Here is a 24,055-nt window from a genome sequence, read left to right as displayed (position 1 = left end):
CAGTGTATCTCAAATTAATTTGACCACAGAGTTCCCGCCACCCCCTTTTTTTTTGTAAATAAATAACACGTATTACAATTCAAAGAACTGGTTAGTATCTAAGCAATAATCTCTGAGATCCACTGAAGAATGGTCTAGAACAGTGGTCCCCAACCTTTTTTGGGCCACGGACCGGTTTAATGTCAGAAAATATTTTCATGGACCGGCCTTTAGGGTGGGACGGATAAATGTATCACGTGACCGAGACAAGTGTCAAGAGTGAGTCTTAGACGGATGTAACAGAGGGAATCTGGTTACTTTTTAAAAATAAAACATCGTTCAGACTTAAATATAAATAAAACGGAAATAATGTAAGTTATTTATTCTTTCTCTGCGGACCGGTACTAGTCCGCGGCCTGGGGGTTGGGGGCCACTGGTCTAGAATACAAATGTTGGAATCAGGCTCAAATTCGAAACTTATATTCAATGACTTCAAATAAGTACCTTTCTGAGTCTGAGTTTCCTCATTTGCAATATGGCATTATAATACTACTTGCTTTATAAGATGAACTAAAATAATGTAGATAAAGTGCTTAATAGGGCCAGGAATACAATGACCACTGAGTACATTTAAGCACCTATAATTATATTATTATATTATTCCTATTATTGTACATCCCTATGATTTCTTATATCATTCCTAGAGATCACTTGGTGAAAATGGCAATTTTTATTCTAGCAAAATAGATAAACTTTTCAAAACTGTTTTCCTTTTATAAAAACCTGCTCAGGTAAGAAAGTTGGAGGTTCTTTTTTGTCAGCTTCTCAAAACTCTGGAGATTGACATTCACGAAATTCAGTCCTTCTGAAACCTGGGAAACTCTCTTCACCTGTCAAGCAGTTGTATTTTCTTAAGACTGGTCATAAACCAGTTATGTTCACCTGAAAGAAAATGAAGGCCAAGTGGCAAATGAAGTTCTACATTTCTCAGGACATTTCCTACTTACTGGCTTTAGGGTAGGAGAGAGATAGTGTGGAACAGGTCAAGGGGAAATAACTTGAAAATTCCTGGGCTCTAGCAGCACTGACCTGTCCTTTTCGGATGCAGGTACCACAGTAGATGTCACAGAGTCCACTGACGACTTGGCTAAGGCAGAGCATGGCTTCCACCACACCGATCCCTAGGAGGACGGAGAACAAGACCACGTTCCACAGGACGATGTGCTCAGGCTCCTGGCAAGTGGCCCAGGTGGGCTGGTTGAATAAGTAGTTGTCCCTGCCAGGATAGAGGAGAAAATGAGCCTGGTGCTGAGAGACAGTCGAGGGAGGGAGCAGGCTAATATAGGAGACTACAAAACTTTAGGATCTTCACTGCGCTCATCTTCATAAAGACAGCAGCTTTATTATTGCTCATTGGTGGGCAGGTTGAACACCCTCTTTTTCTCTGACAGCACAATATCCTAGCAAGGCATTGTGGATACAGCCACAGCCACACAAAGAAGCAGGAAATCTGGGTTACAGGAGTTTAATTGCTGCTCGAAGGGTCTCAGAGACAGTAGGCACGAAAGTTCCACAGACCCAGATTCTAACTCCAGCCTCCTCACTAAAAAGTTCAACATTAGTTTCCTAAATGTTTCTGTTCATCAGAAACATTTTGCACATTCCTTATGTGTAAAATGAGGTTAAAAATGACGTCAACACCACAGAGTGGTTAGGAGGATTAGAGAAGATATTAGCACATTGCCTGCCATGCAGTAGGGAGTACATTTTAGTTATATCATACTTATTATCATAGGAAGAGGAAGTCTACAGGTCTAGAGTGGCTGGAGAAGGCTTCCTAGGGAAAGCGGGAGTCACCTGGCCTTGAGGGCGACAGCAGCAGAGGAGAGCCCGGAAGTGTAGGAAGAGAGCAAAACCCGTAAGGGAAATTTGGAATCAGAGTGTACTATACTGCTCACAAAACTTAAGGGATATTTCAAAATGAATATAAGGAGATAAAATACCCCCTAATTTTTGTGAGCAGTATAGTTGGATAAAGAGAAAATAGAACAGATTTTCAGGCCATATTTCAGAGTTGTATATTATTTGGCATTTGTCTCTGTTTCTCCCTTCACTCCTATTGTATCCATATCTATTGAGTTCCCAATGAGATTGCAAGTTCCTTAAGTGTAAAGACTTTTTGGCCTTTGCAGTATGTTTACATTTTACAAAAATCCCTTTGGCTAATCGATGGCAAAAGGGATGAAGGGTAAAAATGGAACTGGGATACAGTTGCTTCCTAAACCTGGCCAGGAGCTTCCTGGTGTAGCTGCATTCAGCCCCCACAGAGGGAGGGTTGGGAGATGCTGAGGAAGAAGGTGGACCACTCCAGGTTGGTAGGTGGCAGGAGTAATAAACAAGGGAATACAGTTATGATACTCGTATTGACTGGTTACAAGATGAGTAGTTTTCCACACCCACCTGCCAGAATCATAAAGGCTTTTATAGAGAGGCCCTAACTGGACTCAGTCATGTATACTGTCCAGGTCATCTCAACATCACTGTTCTCTCCAAGCTGTATCCCTGAAACAGCTTCTGGGGGTGGGGAAGGCCAGTGGATGCACATTGCAAGGGCAGGGAGGGGATGAGGAGCCTCCAATTGCCCAGGTCCAACTTGAGTGTCAATTGGCAGTCATGTCTTCTTGATGATCGCCCCCAGCACTTCCTTGTTGGAGAGCTGTTGTAAGGCGTGGGGGTAGCTGGTGTTAGAGACTGGGAACAGGGTGATAGCAGACTAGGTGAAGAGCAATGTATATTCAAGCTATATTGTCAAGGCAGAATTGACAAATTTGGTAATGGATTGAACATGGGCGTGAGAAGGGAGAAGAATAAAAGACGACTCACAGCTTTTAGGTGACATTTAATAGGATGAGGGTGACTGACAGGAGATTTGTAGACATAGGGTTTTGGACATATAAACATTGAAATATTCAATGTTTAAGAAAAAATTTCAAAGAAGTAATTAGATATTTGGGTCAAGAATTCAGAAGATTTAGGCTTGAGTTAGACATTTTGGGATTATTACATGGATAGATGGATGGTTCTGAAAGCCACAGGGGTGGATGAGCTCTGCCAGGGAGAGAACATGAAATGAGAAGAGAAGCAGGGTCTTTCTTAATAAGTTGCTATTTCTTTCCATATTCCTTTAGGAAAATAAAGGCACATGATCACAGGGCCTAGCTATTTCGGGATATTTGTGCAACTCCAAATTTGGTGATTAAGTCTCCCTAGTTTGATTGTGAGCTACTTGCAAATAGACAAGTTGCCTTATCCTTCCTTTGTACTCTCTTCTCTTGTCACAGTGCCTAGTAAGTACTAAGCAGACCCTCAGCACATATTCAGTTGAGTTTAAAAATTGGGGCTAAGAAAGTCAAGTTTATACCTTGGTTGTCGGACTGTTTATAATTCACAGGCACTTCTTGCTTTGGCCAATCACCTCCTAGAGAGTATTGATTTGGGAGTAGGTGTGGAGAAAGGAAGAAGACACTAGGTATGAATGAAAGTACCTGGCCCCATTACTGGATGGTCAATACTGAGAGCCCATACTCCTTGTGGTCATCAACTGTATCATCATTAGATGTTAGATACTGACCCAAGACCATGACTGCTACTCACTCCAGGCTGTTGTTCCTGAAAGGGTAGGTGTAGTTTCCACTGCCTGTGTCACAGAAGGGGCCTCTGAGCAAACCCAGGGCAGAAATGACCACACAGTACACAGCCCCCATAGTGCCCTGCACAGCCAGAAGAACAGGGAACAGCATCTGCAATGGAACAAAGTTGGAGATTCAGTGCAGCAATGGGGAGAAAGGTGGCGCGAAGTCAGCTTTTTGAAGATGCATCCCCTGAGTTTCCTGGCAAATTAAAGGAGGTCTAAATCTTTTCCTGCAAATGCCAGACCAGGTAGGTGACCTTGTTTTGGTACCAACTGTTCAAAAAATGGGTGCTAGAGCTGAGACACCCTCTGTCCATTCATCTATCCCACTTGCAACTCAAAAGAATGAAATAATCCACTATGAAATTGTGAGTGGGAAATGTGACTTACTCGCCACGGACCCCTGGGGCCTACACACCACCCGGCACAGACAGTGCGTGTGCTGTCAGCTCCCTCGCCTGCACTCTGACCACCAGGAATTGACCTCGGCACTTTTCCTCCATTCTTGGATGAGACCTCACAGTCCTCAAAACAGAGTAAGTCATTCATTGATGCTGGCACTCTGAATGAAGCCCATTTTTCATCCTGGTGTTTATTGTTCAGTCAATGTTTGTTGTATGGTTGGGTGAGTAAATGAGTAATTGTTTTTCTGATGCCTGAGTCAGTGACCAACCGAAGGGCTGCACTGTGTACAAACTTCATAAATTTGTGTTGACTGAGTGGCAGGGTGAGTGAGTGTCACAGCGAGGCAATGTCAAGGGAAGGTGACCTTCTGGCATATTAGTACATTAATCAATTGGGACAAAGCTAAAGTACTTGTTTGCTTCAAAGAATGAACTTTCATTCCTGACATGTCCATGCTGTGTCTTTCTTAGCACAGGAGTAAGGTGGAGGACAGCCGAAGCTGAATGGAATGGCTAAGGGAGCTCCTTGGAGATGATCCTCAGGCTACACAGGACTGAGGTCTCTGTGGAGGGTTTGGTTAGAAGCTGCATGGGTTGGGACAGAAACTTTTGGAGCAGAAAAGAGAAATGAGATGGTCTATGAACTAGAGATGTAGAAGCACTGGACAGCTTGCTGTGGTCAAGGCCAAGTTCAGGAATAAGAAATAAATACATAATGGATGAACTTGTAGAGTGGTGTCTTTTTGTTCTTCCCAGGGCATTTTGAGAGCGTTCCCGAAGAAGCGTTTTTGAGAGTACAATCTTCAATGTCCCTTCTTGCTTGAATCCTAGTTCTATGATATGTTACCCCATTGGCTACCTAGGAAATAGGAAAACCAAAGGATGTGAGAGTCCTAGAACTCCCCACAGACAGATAGACAGACGGGTAGACAGAAACACAAACAACCAATGCCCAGCAGGCTGGTCTATCAGAGCCCGTAGGTTTTTTGTGTCCACTGCGCATGGCTCTCCTCACATCCTCTCCGGGATTGTTTCTCCTGGAATCTCAATTGGCCTTGCAGAATATTGCTCCGCTTCACCAGGAGCATTGGCCAATAGTCTACTCCAGCCTTCCAAAGAGCCAAACCACATGGCCTAGGAAACAAGCCCTTTGGGGGTGAGGTTGGGGTGGGTAGGAGGATCCCATAACCTACCCCACATCTGTGAGCACAGCAGCCCTCTCCACCGCCTCTCAACAGCATTAGCGCCGGCACCATGACCTGTGGCCAAAAAACAAACAAACAAAAAACAAATTTTTGAAAATGTCCAGTGAGCCTGACCAGGTGGTGGCGCAGTGGATAGAGCGTTGGACTGGGACGTGGAGGACCCAGGTTCAAATCTCTAAGGTTGCTGGCTTGAGCGCGGGCTCATCTGGTTTGAGCAAGGCTCACTAGCTTGAGCCCAAGGTCGCTGGCTTGAGCAAGGGATCACTCGGTCTGCTGAAGGCCCACGGTCAAGGCACATATGAGAAAGCAATCAATGAACAACTAAGGTGTCGCAACGAAAAACTAATGATTGATGCTTCTCATCTCTCTCCTTTCCTGTCTGTCTGTCCCTGTCTATCCCTCTCTCTGTCCCTATTTAGTCCAGTGATTCCTCATTGTCTGTAGAATACAACACAGACCCAAACTTTGTGCACACAGGCCCTTCATGGCTCACCTCTTCTCTGTCACTCAGGCCTCCTGGCGTACAAGTTTCTGGCCCCCAGGACAGACCCAGGACTTTCTTGCCTCTGGGCCTTGGAATATGCCTTTCACCCTTTGCCATCAGGTAAACTCTTCACCCTCAAAGAGTCAGTTTAGGGTCAGTTTAGATGTTATCTCTCATAGTAGGCTGAACAAATCCTGTCCCCCTCAAAGGCATAGTCACTTCCTAATCCTGGGACCTGGGAATATTACTTTATATGTCTTGTGGTCTAATTAGAGCCTTAACAGGAGTTTATCCTAGGTGGGTGTAGGAAAATGGCCGGGAATTAGACTGTTGTCCTGAGACAAGGCTTTGGTGTGGACTTTGAAACTCCAAGTCTTGCAGGGGCAGAACGCTGCCCCAACAAACACTGATAAGACTGTTTTAAGGAAGCAGCTGATCCCTAGAGCCTTTTCCTGCATACCTGAAAGCTATTAGTTAATCAACCTTCTCTGGACCTGAATCCATTCTAGGCTAATTTGACCCAGGCTCTGCTAATTTGCTTTGATGAGCAAAGACACCAATAAATACGATGAGGCTGCAGAGACCTGGGCTCTCAGTCCTAGAGGCTGGGAATCCTCTGTACCCATCTTTTGTCTATGTTGTGTCTTGTGTGTGTTTTTTCTTAAGTCCTGCAGCACCTTCCTTTCGTGCACACCCATTGCCGAGCTGGTCGCGGCAGGTGAGCCCTACATACAGTCACGTGAAAGAGAGAAGCAGAGGCAGAGTCTGTCCAGATGGAGGCAGAGACTGGACTGATGCAGCCACAAGTCAAGGAATGCTGACAGCCCCCAGTAGCTGGAAGATCCCAGGAATGGATTTTTCCCAGAGCACAGAACACGAGGCTCAGCCAATACATTTCATTAGAACTCTTGCCTTAAGAACTGAGAGAGGATACATGTTGGTCAAATAAGTTTGTAAATATGATATATATGTTTGCTTGCTTATAGTTTGCATTGGGTGTGGGGGACAGGCTATAAGCAGGCAGGGTCATTATAGCCTAAGCTTAGTTTTAAGACTAAGCTTTTCCCCACACCCTTGACTGTTGTATGATAGGAGGTGGTACACTCTCATGAGGAAGGAATCCCATTTATGCCTCAGATAAGTTACTTTGTATCAGAGACTTCCTTGTTTGTATATTGAATTAAGGGTTTTGATTTCTAATCTATACTATAAAATGGGGCAGAGGAGCCCATGCAAGAGGAGAGCAGAGAAAGGCCACATGGAGAAGAGGAGAAGCAGCCAAGATAATGGGGTGCTGAAGGAGAAGCCAGTTTGTGTAGAGAGACGGAGATGGGGAACAGAGGTGAATAAGACTGGTGAGGTACAAACCTTTGATTTTAGGAAACTCGGATAAGTCAGTAGTTTTGTGAGCACTGAATGAGTGGGTTTTGGAGCCCAGTGTGTGTTTTTACTTGCCTGCCAGGTGCAAGCTAGGATTAAAGGTAATGCCCACAAGTTTTTGGCTCTGTTGTTTCATTACCGTCTGTCCAAATCAAATGCAAACGTGCATGGGCCAGGCGGCTGTGATGATGGCCGTGGCTACTGCTTTACAATATATTTCTGATGTTTTGAGCCACCAAGTTTGTGGTAATTTATTATAGCACCGCAAGACAGCACATTTCCTCCTTGTAGTTTTCAGGGAGCCCCGGCAGCTGAAAAGAACAGTTCCTTCCTTCCCAATCTGTCCTGTTGCTCTGAGCGCACTGCGTCCTCCTTCCCGCTGGGCTCTGAGCTCTGGGTCAGCAGCTCTTTCCCCAGTCCCCGACAAAATGACATGGTGGTAAAATCTGTGAGGACATTTCCCCTGTTTCTTCTGGCAGTGAGGGGTAGGAGAAAGGACACTGGCATAATGGGACCATGAGCCAGGAACAGGAAATAAATACATAGTGTATGAACTTAACTTGATGGAAAAAGCACCTCACCCTGAGAGAGGGTTGGTAATGTGTTTGCTGATGCAAGCATCCGACAGATTCCGGTCCCCAGTCCTCATCAGGGCAACTAAGACACACCTTGGGAAAAACAGGGCTGGTTTGTGGGTAATGCTGAAGATGATAGTGTGCTCCCAAGTGTGAGGGGGTGAGGGCGCAAACTCACATGACTTTAGAGCAGTGGTCCCCAACCTTTTTTGGGCCATGGACTGGTTTAATGTCAGAAAATATTTTCATGGACCGGCCTTTAGGGTGGGATGGATAAATGCACAAAATAAAATTATGCAACCGGCGTAAAAACTGTGGTATTTTTAAATATAATTGTCGAACTTATGAGACAAGCATCAAGAGTGAGTCTTAGACGAATGTAACAGAGGGAATCTGGTCATTTAAAAAAAATAAAACATCGTTCAGACTTAAATATAAACAAAACAGAAATAATGTAAGTTATTTATTCTTTCTCTGTGGACCGGTACCAAATGGCCCACGGACCGGTACCAGTCCACGACTCGGGAGTTGGGGACCACTGCTTCAGAGGCTCTGCAGATTATCACAAGTAACAAAGTAAGTCCTGGTAGAATATATTAGGGGGTGCTGGGCACTGTGGAGAACTGGAGAACACATACTCCTCCCCAGAGCACCTAAGTCACTGTAAAGCAAAATACACAGACATTCCTGCTGGTGTGCAAATTTTGAGAGCAGGGGTAGTCACATGGCATCTAGTAAGAGGAGAGCCACAGGTCTGGGATTTGGCAGGGTGTGTCCCCTGGGCTGGAGAAGAGTGTCCTGAGTTTGCCTGACTGTCAGCTCTCTTTTTTAGTGGAGTGGGTGTATCTGACTCTGTAACACTAGGCACACAGATGGTCTGGCCTCCTCTCACTCCGGTTCCCTTATGGCTGACACTGACTTGGACTGACATCGAGCTACACTTGGGACTGGGTGCCCTCTATGTGATCTCATACAATGCTCACCATAACAGCAGGAGATGCCATGACTGATATGCCCACTTCACAGAGACTGTAGAGAGGTGCCATGCCGTGACTAAGCTCTCACAGCTCAGACACACCCTCCTCTCCAACCCCATGGCCACTGCCTTAGTGTGCCACAGAGCCAGGCACATGGGGAGACATCGCGTGGGCACTAAGGACTAACTAAACAAAAAAAGAAGGAAAAAAGGGAAGGAAAAAGGAAAAGGAAAGAAAGAAAAGAATGAGGGACCAGCTCCCTGTTTTCCACTTTATGCAGCTTCATGGACTGGTTCTGTCCTGTTTATGTTATTCCCATTTCACTGAGAATATGCAAATGTGACCACTTTCCCAGGAGGTCCTGGGAAGTTTTGTGGGAAAGCTGGAGCGAGGTGGACAAGCCGGCAGGTGTTAAGGGAGGCTGTGGCGACAGGTGTCAATTCCCTGAGTGAGCCAGGCTCCCTTCTGTTTTCCTCCTGATCACAGAAAGTTTTCCCTTTGAGTCACTTTCTTTCAGTAATTGTTCCAAGAGTCTGCTATTGGGAAACCCAGGTCTGAAACTGCTCAGTCCCTTTCGATAGTCACTAAATTTGCTTATTTATATTTTGAGAGAAGTTGGGTGCTTATGTTCCAATATATTCTATAGTTGAAGAGAGTGAGTTTAGGAATTTGTCTGGTGGTGGAGCTGAGAAATGCAAACCTGTCCTGCAGAAACAAGCAGCAAAGGTAAGATAAGCAAGGTAAGCAGCAGGAGACAGGCACTGGGTGGGTCTACAGAGAAGGGAGGAACTGGTCGTCGGAACACTGAACACGGCAGGTCAGGGCAGACTCATCATCTGCGCGGGTCTGTTTGACTCCTAGGTCTGTGCTGCCCCTTAGGAAGGGCTCTGAGCTGAGACGCAGACAACTTTGGCCCAGGTATTGCTGGTTCAGATGATCTCTTGTGCAGGAAGGCCTAGCTCTGCCACGGACAGGAGGGGTGATGGATACAACTTGAGTCATCACTGTGTCTAATACTATGTGGGGGTGGGGGGAGAAGCAGGAAGGGAGGTTGGTCGGTCACCTTTTCTGAGGCTTCTTTATGCCCCAGGCGTTCATACACTTATTGAGCACCTACTCAGTGCCTGGCATTGGGGTACCCCATAATCAAATAATCTTTTCAAAAGGGACTGCTCCAAGAGGAGGAGCCAATGAAAACAAAAGCAAAAAGGAAAACATGCAATGTCTACCTCAGGGGTTAACAAACTACCAGCAAGTTTCCTGTCTTATAAATAGGGTTTTAGTGGGGTACAGCCACAGCCCCTGCTTGAATATTGTGTATGGCTGCTCTTGCCTATGACTGCCGAGCTGTGTAGTTGTCAAAAGAGACTACATTACTTGCAGAGCTGGAACTATTTACCATCTGGTCTTTTACAGAAAAAGCTTGCAAACCCCATAATTTTGCCGAGCGAAGACTTGATGGGCATGACATAATTTATATTTCAAGATGGTCATCTTGAAACCTGGTGAATTTGACAAATTCTCAGTTATTGTGCTTTTTGTAAAGAGTATCTCTCATGCAATGAACAGCCACATAGTAAGCTCTAGTCTCAGCCGGCACTTTGCTGGGTAGGCACCTAGAGGGCAGAGGTTAATTCTACCTGACTCTGTCTTAGAGGAGCTCACAGCCTAATGGGGGAAGCAGGGATGTGAAAGATGTTTGCAGTACGATGTGTCCGGCACAGTGTGGAAACTGCATGTGTCACATGGGTACAGAGGAGAAGCAGCTGGCCATGCTCTGGCGGCCCTGGGAAGGTGGCACCCAGGTGAGATGATTGCCGTGATTTGCAGGATATTTAGGGGCACCCTTCACCTGGAGAATGTAAGCTAGCTAACCCTCATTCTTACCAAGAGTCCAGCTCCAAGAAAGCCGTGGAAAAACCAGACAAAGTCAGTGATCTTGGCAGGCTCCAGCACCTGCCCATTGGGAAAATACAGCAGGAGGTTGGCAATGATGGCTCCGGTGGCCAAGGGCAAGAGCAACATGCCTGTGTACCTGGAGCTCATCTCAGAGCACATGGTGGATCCTCCCTGGAAGAGAGAGAGAAAACAACCAGGAAGCCGCCACTCGAGCCACTACAGACTCAGAAGAGAGCGCACCCCCAGCCGTAGAGCCCCAAGAGCCAGGTGCCACGCCCACCCGTGCCTCTGGTAGGCATCTGACCTGGGAAACCACGTCATCTCTCCCAGCCTCAGTTTCCTCTGTAAAGCTGAGAAAACATCGACCTCTTAGATAGTGGCGTAAGAACAAAAGGAAGTGTGAAAGCTGGCTCATGGTAGTTGTTCCATAGGCGTTCTAAGAGACTGGGGGATGGAGGTAATGTTTAGAAACCTCTCGTATCCTGTTCTGGTTCTTTCACCCGCTCTCGAGGGATTCCCGCAGTGACTATGAACACGATCCTGGTCTACACCCTGGCTACACCACTTTGTAGCAGCTGTGTGAGCTTGGGCACGTTATTTAACCTCTTTCACCTCAATTTTCTCATCTGCAAAATGAGGCTGACAATAGAACCCCCTTTGTGGGATCACTGAGAGGATGAAAATAAGATAATATATTCAAAATGTTCTCATGCAAAGCTCTCAATGCCTGGCAGCTGAAGAGCAGAGAACCAGGGGGTTTGGAATCATCTTGGGCTCCGTTTTATTTACGTGGAAAACCTCTCTTCGCTCTTTCTTTGTTGATTAATTGTGCTGAGCCTGGAGGTTTTAGAGAAGCTGGGATGGAGAACAAGGAGAGGGGAGAAGGCTTTGCATCTTATTTTTCCCTGCAGGTACGTGGGACTAAAGTCAAAAAACCATTCCCTGGGTGAAGGCTGCCCAGAAGGGAACTCTGTGACGGGGTGGGGGTCCAGTTTCGGGTTAGGTAGCACTCTCCTAACACCTCTTTGTGCCATTCTCGACTCAGATTCATACCGAGATTGTTGACTGGCTCTTGAATAACAGCTCATTCACTTTCCTGGTCCCCAGCCATGGAGGCCTGGTGCCCAACAGGCCCTTCCCATGGGGGGAAACCTGTAGTAATTTGCACAGCCAGGACCGCTCTCTGGGGACAAAACTGAGAAATGTCTGGCCTTAGCTTTCTGCTCCCACAGAAGATATAAACAGTTATCAACGAACAATGGCTAGAGCAGGATACTAATGCTTGGTGCCTTATTTCTATCTGCTGTCTAAGTTCAGGACTGTAGAAAGCTGATGCCTGATGGGGGTGCTGCCTCTGACTCCTTTGTTTGGATGGAGATTGAGACTGTTGACCTCACTCCCCATTACGACTGCTAACAGCTGTGAAAATGAAAAATGAACGCTTGGGAGAAATAACACTGGATGATGCGCAACAACAACACAAATAACGGCTTGCTTCAGGCACAGTATAGACATTATTTCCTTTAATCCTCAGAACATCCCCATGAGGTCATAGCTCCACAGCTCTACGAGGAAACAGAATTAGAGAAATCAAACAAAATTCCAGAGTCTCTTGGCAGTAAATGACAGACCTGCAATTCAAATGTTGGTCTGCCTATTTCCACCTCTAGACATTCTCAGGGCAGATGAGTAGGAATGGGGACCACCAAGAAGCCAGGGCTATAAGCCTTCTTACATCCTGTAACAGGTGCAAAACCAGCAGCCCCTCATTTCTCCTTAACACCTGATGTCACAGCTCTTGCTGTGATGAACACAGTTGTGCTCACCCTCCAAGAAGATTGCAGATATTCTTAAGAGAAAGGGAGGGATGATGGAGACTGGGGTCACATCGGAGAGGGGGACCATGATGCAACCAAGGTTGGCAACTTAATTAAACTATAGGAATCTGATCATTCTCTCAGGTTATGGCAGAGAATGTTAGAGCTACTAAGAACTCTCAGGCCTGACCAGGCGGTGGCACAGTGGATAGAGCGTCGGACTGGGATGCATAGGACGCAGGTTCAAGACCCCGAGGTCACCAGCTTGAATGCGGGCTCATCTGGCTTGAGCAAAAAGCCCACCAGCATGAACCCAAGGTCGCTGGCTCCAGCAAGGGGTCACTCGGTCTGCTGAAGGCCCGTGGTCAAGGCACATATGAGAAAGCAATCAATGAACAACTAAGGTGTTGCAACGCGCAATGAAAAACTAATGATTGATGCTTCTCATCTCTCTCCGATCCTGTCTGTCTGTCCCTGTCTATCCCTCTCTCTGACTCATTCTCTGTCTCTGTAAAAATAAAAAAATTTAACAGAACTCTCAGAACTTCAGTCCTTTCATTTCCTAGGAAGCATAGCCCCAAGGAGTTAAAATTATTTGTTCAAGGTTATACAGCTATGTAGTTAAAAAAAAAAACACAGCAAAAATAGTCATAGTCATGTTCACAAGCATGCTTTCATTTGATTTTTCAATAGTCCCATTACAGAGACGTCATCATTAGATTCATTTTATGCATTTGCCGCTGGACACAGTCTGAAGCTCAGAGAAGCTAAGGAAATTGGCAGAAGCCACACAGCTTGTAAAGAGGTATTTTGTCTTCTGAGTCTACCCAGTTCCCATAGCTTTTGGATTCAACAGTTGGGACAAATACAAGCCCTTGAGTTCCTTAATCACAGACTTCATTTCAAATTATCTGCCTCATGCTCCCCAAATAGTCATCTTCATACTTGTTGGACAGCTGTACCCTAGCTTGGGTTTGGGCAACCTGGTTGTTGCACTGAGGCTTTTAGACTAGCTGTGCAGTGCCAAGCTGTGCACACTTGCTTTCAACACCAATCCTGCCCATCCTTAAGCAGAAACACACCCATCAACCCCGTACCTGGTCAGTGGGGGGTTGGGCACAGGCACACTGGGGAGCCTCTCCTGGGCAAGCCACCCTGGCCTCACCAGGCCAGTGACTGTGAAGGGCCCCTGTGGGTCGTGTTGCAGTTCCGGGGACTCTTCTGGTTCAGCTGCTGCAAGTTTCTGGGCAGGCTCTGGATCCTCTGGGCAGGCTCTGGATCCTCCCACCTTTCAGGAGGCACAAGGCGAACACTTAAGAGATGTCAGACAGCAACAAGTCCCAGGCACCCTCCTTACAGGACAGTTTAGGCATCTAACCACAGCTGCCTACTCTTCCCTGAAGACCCCTTGAGGAGAAAGTTCTTTGTCTCTTTGGAGGCAGGGGGTCCAAAACCCTTCCAGGCCCCTCTGAGGCAGCTCAGCACTATGGCATTGATGGATTCTGAGACACAGGGGCTCCTCTCTTCTTGTCTGATCCCACCTCTATCCTGCTGTCCCCAAGCTGGGCAAAGTGGCTCAAATTCCCCCAGTAAGAGTTGGCACTACCTCCCCTGCCAGGCGGCCCCAGGGGAGGAGCTTAGCCACCCAGCCCCAGAAGCGCAAAAGTGTTCGCTTACCTCACTCTGCTCCCCCCACCGCCGGGTCGCTCCCCCCACCGCCGGGTCACTCCTGATAACCTCTGAAAAGTTTCCCTGGCGGATGTGTTTCCACCTAGCAGAGATGGCGGGGGTATAGGGGATGTGATTGCTGTAGATGCTGGAGGGCAGGGCGGGCCCCTCAGCCCTGAGAAGACAGGTGGGAAAGGCACAGGTTATTGAGTGGGGGGTTGGAGCATCACTTTGACATCCTGCAGCTTTCTGCTCAAGGGCCCGGGCTGCTGACCAATCACACCCCACACTGATGGGCAGTGGAGCCTGCTGGCTGCATTTGGTTTCCTGGCTGGATGTGGTGTCTCAGCCAGCCAAGGAAGGGAAATGGGTGGCCAAGGAGGCCCTCCCTCTCTTCTCACCCATTCCTCAGGCCCCCAAGGCTGGAATATTAGTTTGGCAAGACATGGATGAAGTGTAACCACGTGAGGCACAGTGCCAGGAATCTGGTTACCTGATCACCCAGTGAGATGAGCCCCAAATGGCTCTGCTCTGCGTTGATCTCGACTTTCGCAGTCAGTGACCGCTGGTGGCTGCAGGAGAATGGCCTCTTTGTCTCTGTTCTGGCTGTCACTCCTTTTTGCCCATGAGAACACATTTCCCTTTAGTAATCTACTAAGTTTTATTTTTCCTCCACAGTGACCACAAGTATGTTACTAAACCTCTGAGAAAGTGGAACCAAGCAATTCTATAATCCGATACCTGGCTCCCAAGGTCTAACCATATTGTAATTCATAACCTAGGTTTTAGCGAAGTGCTTTCCTATGCTGCGCCTTGACTGTCCTTTCCGCAACCCCGGGGGGCTGTCAGGACAGATGTTTTTCCTTATTACTCAGCTGGAGAAATAGAATCAGAGAAGATCTGAGCTGCAAGATCAGTGTAACCAAAAGAGTTACACTGATTCTCCTTTTTGAGAATTACACAAGGTTCTCCGTTTTGAGCTCTTCTTGTGACATTGAGCTGACTTTTTGATCTTGAGCTGTCCCACCAGAGTCTGTTCTGGGTGCTCAGGCCTCCCCCACACTGCCTGTTGTCTACAGAAAGTCCCTGGACACGCTGCCCATAATAATTTCTCATATGTGATTCTCCATCCTCTTTTTCCTCCTTGTCCACTGGCTGGACGCAGAGGTCTTAGGGGATTCTCAAGCCACAAGACCTTTCCAGCTCTGCCCTCCATCTCGCCTTTCAAACCAGAAACCTCCAAGTCCAAGCCTTTCTGGGGGGAAGGACTGGCCTCCACTCCGCTCACATCAGTGTCCTCTGTGGCCATTCAGAGGTCAACTTTCTCTCTAAGTCAGGTACCATGCTTATATTTGTTGGTATGTTGACATTTCTTATTCTGTGATCTCATTTCCCATTCTTTTGATCTTTTCCATTATTTTACTGTGTTTGGGGAGGGCATTTTCAGGAGGGGGCAGAGACAAACACAGGCACAATCCTTGTGATTAACCAGCAGTCCTGGTTGACCTGCAGAACTGCCGCTGGAGGTGCACATTTTAAAATAACTTCAGAAACAGTGATGTTGTGTTTAGTAGTTGTTGCTTGGGATTTTGAAGCACAAACTACACCGTGTATAAATTCATTTACCTTCAATAAATTGAATAATTAATTGAATAGGAAATTGAAATGATATATCATTTTTTTAAACTAAAAAGGCACGATGAGAGCTTCCTCTCCAGTTTTGCCACATGAGCTTGTTTACTTTCAGCACTGACATGGACTCATATACTCGTCAGGCTAAGGAAGGCTGGCTCGGTCCCTTGGCAGGATGTGGCAGAGGAAACTGAAGGTCAAGTGGGCAGCTGATCTAGGTGAATGTTAGGTTCTCTCACACCTCTGATGTGCCATGACTCTGTCTAATGTCTAATGTCCACTTGTAATTCCATTGTTCTTTTGGCTCAAGCATGAAAGTCTCATCATTTCAGCCAGTCTACAAAAGTTACTGAATAGCTTTCATATATATTTTAAAAATGTGTTTTGACTCCTTTTCCAAAGATCAGTTGAGAGACATTTGGATTGAACTTTCCTGTTCTGGGGATTTATTTATCATGAATATCAGAAGGCACCACAGAGTCTGTAGGTCACGTCCCATTCATCAATACTGAATGTCCTGGAGGAGAGAGATCAGCGCAGGTTTGTGGGTGAACTTGAGGAACTCCTTTGTAACCAGATATGACTATTAGAGGGAGCCTAGTCTTTGGGAGAGCATCAAACCCTGGCGACGTAAGGAGGACAGTAAGAAAAGAGCAGCAGAGCATAGATTTTCTAATTTAGTTTTTACCACTTTTACTAATCAAGAAAATATTATGGCCTTGGCCAGTTGGCTCAGCGGTAGAGTGTCAGCCCAGCATGTGGAAGTCCCAGGTTCGATTCCTGGCCAGGGCACTCAAGGAGAAACACCCATCTCTCCACCCTTTCCCCTCTCTTTTCTCTCTGTCTCTCTCTTTCCCTCCCACAGCCAGGGCTCCATTGAAGCAAAGTTGGCCCGGGTGCTGAGAATGGCTCCATGGCCTCCACCTCTGGTGCTAGAATGGTTCCGGTTGCAACAGAGCAACACAACAGATGGGCAGAACATCGCCTCCTAGTGGGCATGCTGTGTGGATCCCGGTCGAATGCATACAGGAGTCTGTCTCTCTGCCTCCCTGCTTCTCACTCCAGAAAAATACAAAAAAAAAAAAAAAAGAAAAGAGAAAATATTATGCCCAGGAAGCAACATGCCTATTTCCTGAGGGTTCATGAACAAATCCATTAACCTTAAGGGATTCTTGACAAATAGTTAAATCTACTACTCTTAGTAATAAGGATAAGTATTTATGCTGACTTTAATAATATTAGTTACAACTAATAAAATATTTACTAACTTAATTATTAGTTGTAATAATATCAATCATATGTCTCTAGGAGAGCAGGGAGACATGTACTTGACAGGCTCTGGCTGGGGATACCAGCAGAATTGTGGTGTGCCTTTTGGTGGAGATGCGAGATGAACCTGAGGAGTTGAGCCAGCCCAGGTGCAGCCACCCTCCCCAGGCTCCATGGGTCTGGGGAAGGGTGGTAGTTGGATGCCAGCAGTCTGCATGCCAGCACTCTACCTGCACTGCGGAGCTGTGTCTTTTTGCTTAGTCATCATTATCTTCTGTGATGAACAGAATGTGTTCCTGAGTCTAACTCTTGGCCCTAAATGAATGTGCCAGGAATGAGCAGACCAGGAAGCAGAGGGAGGACACTGGAGAGCTGAGAAGACAACTTTTAGGACTGGTCCAGCACACAGAAACCACTGAGTCATGCTTTACTATTTGCCACTTACTGTGCTTGTTCCAGAAGAGACACAAAGGACCCACTTCCTTTGACGTGTGGTGAAGGTGGGTTGTAGCTAATGATGTGTATTAGTTCATGTGATTTCCCTTGGCCCAGCCCAGAGTCCTAGTCATGGACAAGTCAGGGAATATTCCTCCTTGATTATTAAGCTGGTAAACTGAGTGGCTGTCCCCACCCTCTGCTCTTGGCCTCCTTCATAGGCCCCAAGTGGGGCTGAGAATGCCGAGCAGTCCTTTCTTGGGGAAACCCAATGCTGTGTGGACTTTCGCTCCCCCTGAGTCACCAAGGTGATCTGACAGCTCCATGGGTGGCTTGGCTGGAATTCCATCCTATGTGTTCATTTGCACGTAGGTTCCTGGACCGGACATTGGTGTCCTTTGTTGGGTTCAAGGCACAACATTTTGATAATAGAAGCAGTTCTTGGGCAATAAACTCACGCAAATATAAAAATATTCTTAACAAGGAATGCTTTTTTAAAATCCCAATTTTTACTGGAAAATTGGCTGGAGATTTGGAGATTTTGTGTTTTTTAATAGCTATGATCTCGATGCCATCATTAAAGGTAAGGAGAGCAAAATAAAAAAAGAGAGAAAGAGAGAGAAATTTAGAAATAGAGGGGTGACACTTTTCTTAAATTCTATTGGCAAAAATAGTATCAGTGAAGAGAAGAGTCCTGTCTTAGGAGAAGAAAGCTGAATGACCTCAGGAAAAAATCGTCAGATTCAAGCCCCAGCCATTTATTTATTTATTTATTTATTTATTTATTTATTTATTTATTTGAAAGAGGAGGGGAGAGAGATAAGAAGCATCAACTCATAGTTGCATCACTTCAGTTATTCATTGACTTACTTTCTTTTTTTTTTTTTTTTTCATTTTTCTGAAGCTGGAAACAGGGAGAGACAGTCAGACAGACTCCCGCATGCGCCCGACCGGGATCCACCCGGCATGCCCACCAGGGGCTACGCTCTGCCCACCAGGGGGCGATGCTCTGCCCATCCTGGGCATCGCCATGTTGCGACCAGAGCCACTCTAGCGCCTGAGGGAGAGGCCACAGAGCCATCCCCAGCGCCCGGGCCACCTTTGCTCCAATGGAGCCTTGGCTGCGGGAGGGGAAGAGAGAGACAGAGAGGAAAGCGCAGCAGAGGGGTGGAGAAGCAAATGGGCGCTTCTCCTGTGTGCCCTGGCTGGGAATCGAACCTGGGTCCTCCGCACGCTAGGCCGACGACGCTCTACCGCTGAGCCAACCGGCCAGGGCCCGACTTACTTTCTTCAGATTTCATTTTATTGATTTTAGAGAGAGTAACGAGGGAGAAGGCGAGGCAGAAAGGAGTGGGAAGCATCAACCTGTAGTAGTTGCTTTTCATATGTGCCTTAACCAGGCAAGTTCAGGGTTTTGAGCTGGTGACCTCAGCATTTCATTTGGACACTTGATCGCTTTTTCCACTGTGCCACCACAGGTCAGGCAACAATGTCAGTTTTTATCTGGGTCTCAGTTTTTAGATTTTACTTCCTTGGGGGGGCTGACCCTTCCTGACCCATCCTGCTGCATGCTCCCACCAGCTCTTTCTCCTCAGGTAACCTAGCCTATAAGCCCATGAGAACAGGTATATTGTATAGTCAGCCTCTAACATAATGCCTGGGCTATGGTGGGTGCTCACGAAAGAACTACAGATTGACAAACGTGACTGCTCAAACCCTTGCTCACCTTACTTTCCCTACAACCTAATTTTGTGTACTGTTCTGTTTCTACCTCCCAGGGCAATATCGTTTCCATATATTTGTATTTATTTATTCATTTTCGAGAGAAGAGAGAGTGAGTGAGAGAGAGAGGGAGAGAGAGAGAGAATGGACGAGGAGCAGGAAGCATCAACTCCCATATGTGCCTTGACCAGGCAGGCCCAGGGTTTTGAACCAGCAACCTCAGTGTTCCAGGTCGATGTTTCTTCCACTGCGCCACCACAGGTCAGGCTGTTTCCATATTTTTTAATGTGTGTATTTCTTATGAATTCAAGTAAAATATGAACTACTGGTGAATGGGCCTCAATTTTATTCTTCCTTGCATTCCCCTGGCCAGCAAGAACAGTACTGAAAACCTAATGGGGGGGAGGGTGTTATAAATACTTCCTGATCTGTTTAGTGAATGGATAAGACTAGGCCCCAAATTAACAAGATCTTTTTTTCTTATTTCTCCCCACCCTCCTCCACGGTCTATGACTTATTCCATTTACCCCATGGCTCTAACCTTCGTTGGCCCCAGATCACTCAGCCAAAATAAGAAGAGATGGAGCCCATAATTAAGCCTACTCAAAAGTGTCTTCACAAAAACATTCTCTTCAGAACTTAAAAAAGCCAGATTAAACTTCCCATAATCCTTTATTAGGGTCCTGAGACACAGCAGTTACCCCCTTAATTCGAGTGATAGAACCAACCTAGCAGGTTGGTAATGAGAGCCCTTTGTCTCAGTTTTCCCATATGTATAATGGGGTTAATAACACCTGCCTCCTACTTTCTACACAGAAACGTGGTGAGATAATGTCATAACATGCACAGCAGTCCTCAGATGAAAGGTACCATATAAATACCACATGCTATTAAAGGCCCTTGGCCTGTGGAAGATCATGGAGACTTTATTGCTTATGGTGATCACAGCAAGATGGATGAAAAGCCAGGGGTTTGCACCCAAGGACTTCTTGGCGCTGGGACTTGGCAGCTGCCCATGAGAATTAGGATCTGTACATGAAGCAAGGGCCTAAAATCAATTTGGCAATAATCCCAGAATGCTTTAAAATTAAAAAAAAATGATAAAATAACTGACTATGGTCAAATACTTGATCCAAATTGGTATTCTATTAAATACCCTTCATCCACTCCCCAGAGATCTATTCCTCCTGGGGCTTTTAATCTAATAACTGACTGTTCTCTCTAGATGCTGCACTGTCACCACTCTGGGACTTTCTCACTTTTTCAGTATTTTGGAGCCTGAATTTTTCTTGTTCTTGTTTTACACTTTTGTCTTGCTGGGAGATATCCTCAGTAGCTTCCTCCAACAGGCATATTAAAAACAAATGTTTGATGACGTCAGAGTAATGGCGGGGTAGGAAGCGATACCGATAAATCTCCCCCAAAACTCAACAAGATCTTCAACCAGAAACAGAAAAACCTATACTTGGAGCTTCCAGATGCTTCGCAATACACCCAAAGGTATGATTGAGTGAAAAATTGGCTAAATATATAACCAAACCCCGAAGGAAATAGGGAGTAAGAAATGCTCCTCCTTCCTCACTAACCTAAACAGGGCGGCTTTCTCTGGTAACTGTGAATATAGAAACTGAGGCGGGCAAAGGGGGTAAATAGATCCAGGCCGCCGCAGCACAAACGGCGGAACCAGGCTGTGGCACAGAGATCCAAGCCAAGGAAAATTTGATCCTGTGGCAACCCGGGCAATACAAGCTAACACTCGCGCCAAACCCAAAGAAAGAAAGAAAAACAGAGCGGCCATTTTACCCGGTCTCCTGGTCGGTGCGTAGTTAGTGGGCGAGAATTTCTTCCTGGGAAAGCCACGCACGGGAGGGAGTGAGAACTAATTCCAATGGTGGAGATTTTCCGTGCTGGAGGGTGTTTCACTCAGAGGGAACCGCGGCCGGCCTCATATCCTGGTTTGCGCACGCAGATAAGGAGTGAGCGATTCCTCCGAGTGCCTTGGCAGTGCGCGCCCGAGTTATCGCACAGAGGGGCAGAGTCAGGGGCCTTTGTGTGGGCCAAAGCGGAATCTCGAGCCGCCCCAGCGCCTTGCAAAAGCCGCGCACGGGGACGGAGCGAGACTCAATTCCAACGGTGGAGATTTTCCGTGCTGGAGGGTGTTTCACTCAGAGGGAACCGCGGCCGGCCTCATATCCTGGTTTGCGCACGCAGATAAGGAGTGAGCGATTCCTCCGAGTGCCTTGGCAGTGCGCGCCCGTGTTATCGCACAGAGGGGCAGAGTCAGGGGCCTTTGTGTGGGCCAAAGCGGAATCTCGAGCCGCCCCAGCGCCTTGCAAAAGCCGCGCACGGGGACGAAGTGAGACTCAATTTCAACGCTACAACTTTTCCCTGCGGTTGGGGGTTTCACTCAGAGCGTGAGACTGCTGGCCGGATATCCTGGTCGCAGACAGTGAGTGAGAGTTTCCTCCAAGTGCCCCGGAAGTGGGCGCCCGCTTGTGTTACCGGACAGAGTGGCAGAGCCAGAGGTCTTTGAGTGGGCAGAAAGCCCGCCTGATTATGCTAGCAGCTCTGACTGACTGAGCCTTACCCAGAGCCCTGTGCTGAGTGGAAATAGAGTGGGGAGTTGCCAGCTCTTTGAGCCTCTTACTATCCAGGCAGAGGCAGCAGCAACCCCATAGCTGGATTATCAGGCTACTAATTGAGGAAGGAAAGACTAGGAGAAAGGCTCCAGGAACACGGACTCTCTCACTGTCGGAGCCTATAAATGCTATTGAGCTTCGACTGCCAACGAGACTAAAGCACAATACATGACATTGCCATAGAGACTTATCAACTGCAAACCTCTACCTGAGCGTGCCAAAGGGGCAGAACCCGGGGTACAGAGTCACCGACCAGGAAGAGGGAGAGAAAAGAAAAAGCAAGAAGATAACCTCTCAAAATCAAGAATAATCTGCAGACTTTATAACCTATCCCATTTTATTATATTTGTTTGTTTGTTTCTCTTATCTTCATTCTTGATACTTTTTATTCCTCCTCCAATTTGGCCGATTAACTCTCTACCGGTCTTACTCTCTCCTCTTCTTGAACTACACTACCCATAAGTGTTACATCTCCCATTATCTTTTCTCTTCTCTTCCTTTCTCTCTATGAGGGTTGCACTCCAAAACCCTTAACTCTCTCTCTCTCTCTCTCTCCTTTCTTTTTTCTTCTTTTAGTGGTTACCCCTTTTTTCTCTTTCTTTTCTCCCTCTATATTAGTTTCTTCCTTTCTCCTTTACATCTCCTCTCATTCAAACCTCAATAACAAACAAATTATCTTATCTGGGACTCAAACCTATGTTTGTGGCATTTTGGGGGGTTTTTACTTCACCTTTTTAACTCACTAGCAGTGCTCTCATCCCTGGCTCTCCATATTATCTAGTTCTTGTTCCACTAAATACAATAGTAATTTTTTAATTTGTCCCCCCATTTTTCCGTTTTCCTCTTATTCCTCTCATCATAACTCTTAGACAACCAACACCTAAAAGCAAATCATTTCATTCTTGACCCAAATTTTTTCCTTATTTGCTTTTTGTGGGTCCATACGCTCTTTTTTTTTCTTTTTTCTTTCCTTTTTTTTTTTTCTTTTTTTTTTTTTTTTTTTTCCCCCTTTATTACTTTTTCCCAATTCAGGCCCTCCATCACAGGCATTGTTTGTTATAATTCACAGTCCACCACAAGATTTTCTCAAAAAAGAGGGGAGAGGAGAGGAGAGGAAAAAAGGAGGGGGGGAATAATTTCTTTTTTTTTAATTTTAATTTTATTTTTCTTTATTTCATTATTAATTTTTTTTAAAAAAAAACAACTCTTTTCGATTTTTAATTTTTTTATTGTTATTTTTTTTAACTTTTTATTCTTTATTAAATCTCATTAATACTATCAACAAAACCACCCTCAGATGCCATTAAGGAAGAGAAAATCGAATATCATGGATACAAAAGAAAGAGAGGTAACACAGCTAGATGAGGAAAAATCTATGGAGAAAAAATTTAATATATTGGAAACCTTGGAGCTAAATGAGAGAGAATTCAAGATAGAAATACTAAAAATCCTCCAAGATATACAAGAAAACACAGAAAGGCAATTTAGGGAGCTCAGAAAACAACTCAATGAACACAAAGAATATATGTCCAAGGAAATTGAAACTATAAAAACAAATCAAACAGAGATGAAAAACTCAATTCACAAGCTGAAAAATCAAATAACAAGCTTAGCTAATAGAACAGGTTAGATAGAAGAGAGGATTAGTGAAATAGAAGACAAGCAACTTGAGGCACAACAGAGAGAAGAAGAAAGAGACTCAAAAATTAAAAAAAATGAGATAGCCCTACAAGAATTATCTGACTCCATCAAAAAGAATAACATAAGAATAATAGGTATATCAGAGGGAGAAGAGAGAGAAAATGGAATGGAGAACATACTCAAATAAATAATAGATGAGAACTTCCCAAGCCTGTGGAAAGAACTAAAGCCTCAAGTTCAAGAAGCAAACAGAACTCCAAGTTTTCTTAACCCCAACAAACCTACTCCAAGGCATATCATAATGAAATTGACACAAACAAACAGCAAAGAAAAAATTCTCAAGGCAGCCAGGGAAAAGAAGAATACAACATATAAAGGAAGGCCCATTAGATTATCATCAGATTTCTCAGCAGAAACTCTACAAGCTAGAAGAGAGTGGACCCCAATATTTAAAGTCCTGAAAGAGAGGAACTTTCAGCCTCAAATACTATACCCATCAAAGCTATCCTTCAAATACGAAGGAGAAATAAAAACATTCACAGATACAGAAAAGATGAGGGAATTTATCATCAGAAAACCCCCACTCCAGGAATTACTAAAGGGGGTTCTCCAATCAGATACAAAGAATAAAAAAAAAA

General features: G+C 45.7%; 1 protein-coding gene across 1 annotated transcript; it reads right to left on the bottom strand.

The window, feature by feature from the left end:
• Positions 1-844: 844 nt before the first annotated feature.
• LOC136320515 (transmembrane 4 L6 family member 1-like) lies at positions 845-13,668 on the bottom strand. The gene is made up of 6 exons (XM_066253679.1): positions 13,509-13,668; positions 10,583-10,765; positions 5,268-5,333; positions 3,634-3,779; positions 1,069-1,255; positions 845-921 (listed from the first exon to the last, which is right to left on the bottom strand). Exons 2-6 carry the CDS (start codon positions 10,751-10,753, stop codon positions 901-903), a joined length of 591 nt encoding a protein of 196 aa, XP_066109776.1. The 5' UTR covers positions 10,754-10,765; positions 13,509-13,668; the 3' UTR covers positions 845-900.
• Positions 13,669-24,055: the final 10,387 nt, after the last annotated feature.

Source organism: Saccopteryx bilineata, chromosome 1 (assembly GCF_036850765.1).
Source record: "Saccopteryx bilineata isolate mSacBil1 chromosome 1, mSacBil1_pri_phased_curated, whole genome shotgun sequence".
Taxonomy (NCBI): Eukaryota; Metazoa; Chordata; class Mammalia; order Chiroptera; family Emballonuridae; genus Saccopteryx; species Saccopteryx bilineata.
The sequence above is the reverse complement of the archived record's forward strand: the minus strand, read 5'-3'. Positions and strand labels throughout refer to the sequence as shown.

Bases quoted from the DNA above. Each gene is read 5' to 3' on its own strand.
- LOC136320515 (XM_066253679.1), bottom strand. From the start codon at position 10,753: ATGTGCTCTGAGATGAGCTCCAGGTACACAGGCATGTTGCTCTTGCCC. The intron at 3,780-5,267 runs GTAGGTTATGGG...GTTCCATTGCAG, and splicing joins GCTGTGCTCACAGATGTGGG to ATGCTGTTCCCTGTTCTTCT. The intron at 922-1,068 runs GTCAGTGCTGCT...ATTTTCTTTCAG, and splicing joins CCTGCATCCGAAAAGGACAG to GTGAACATAACTGGTTTATG.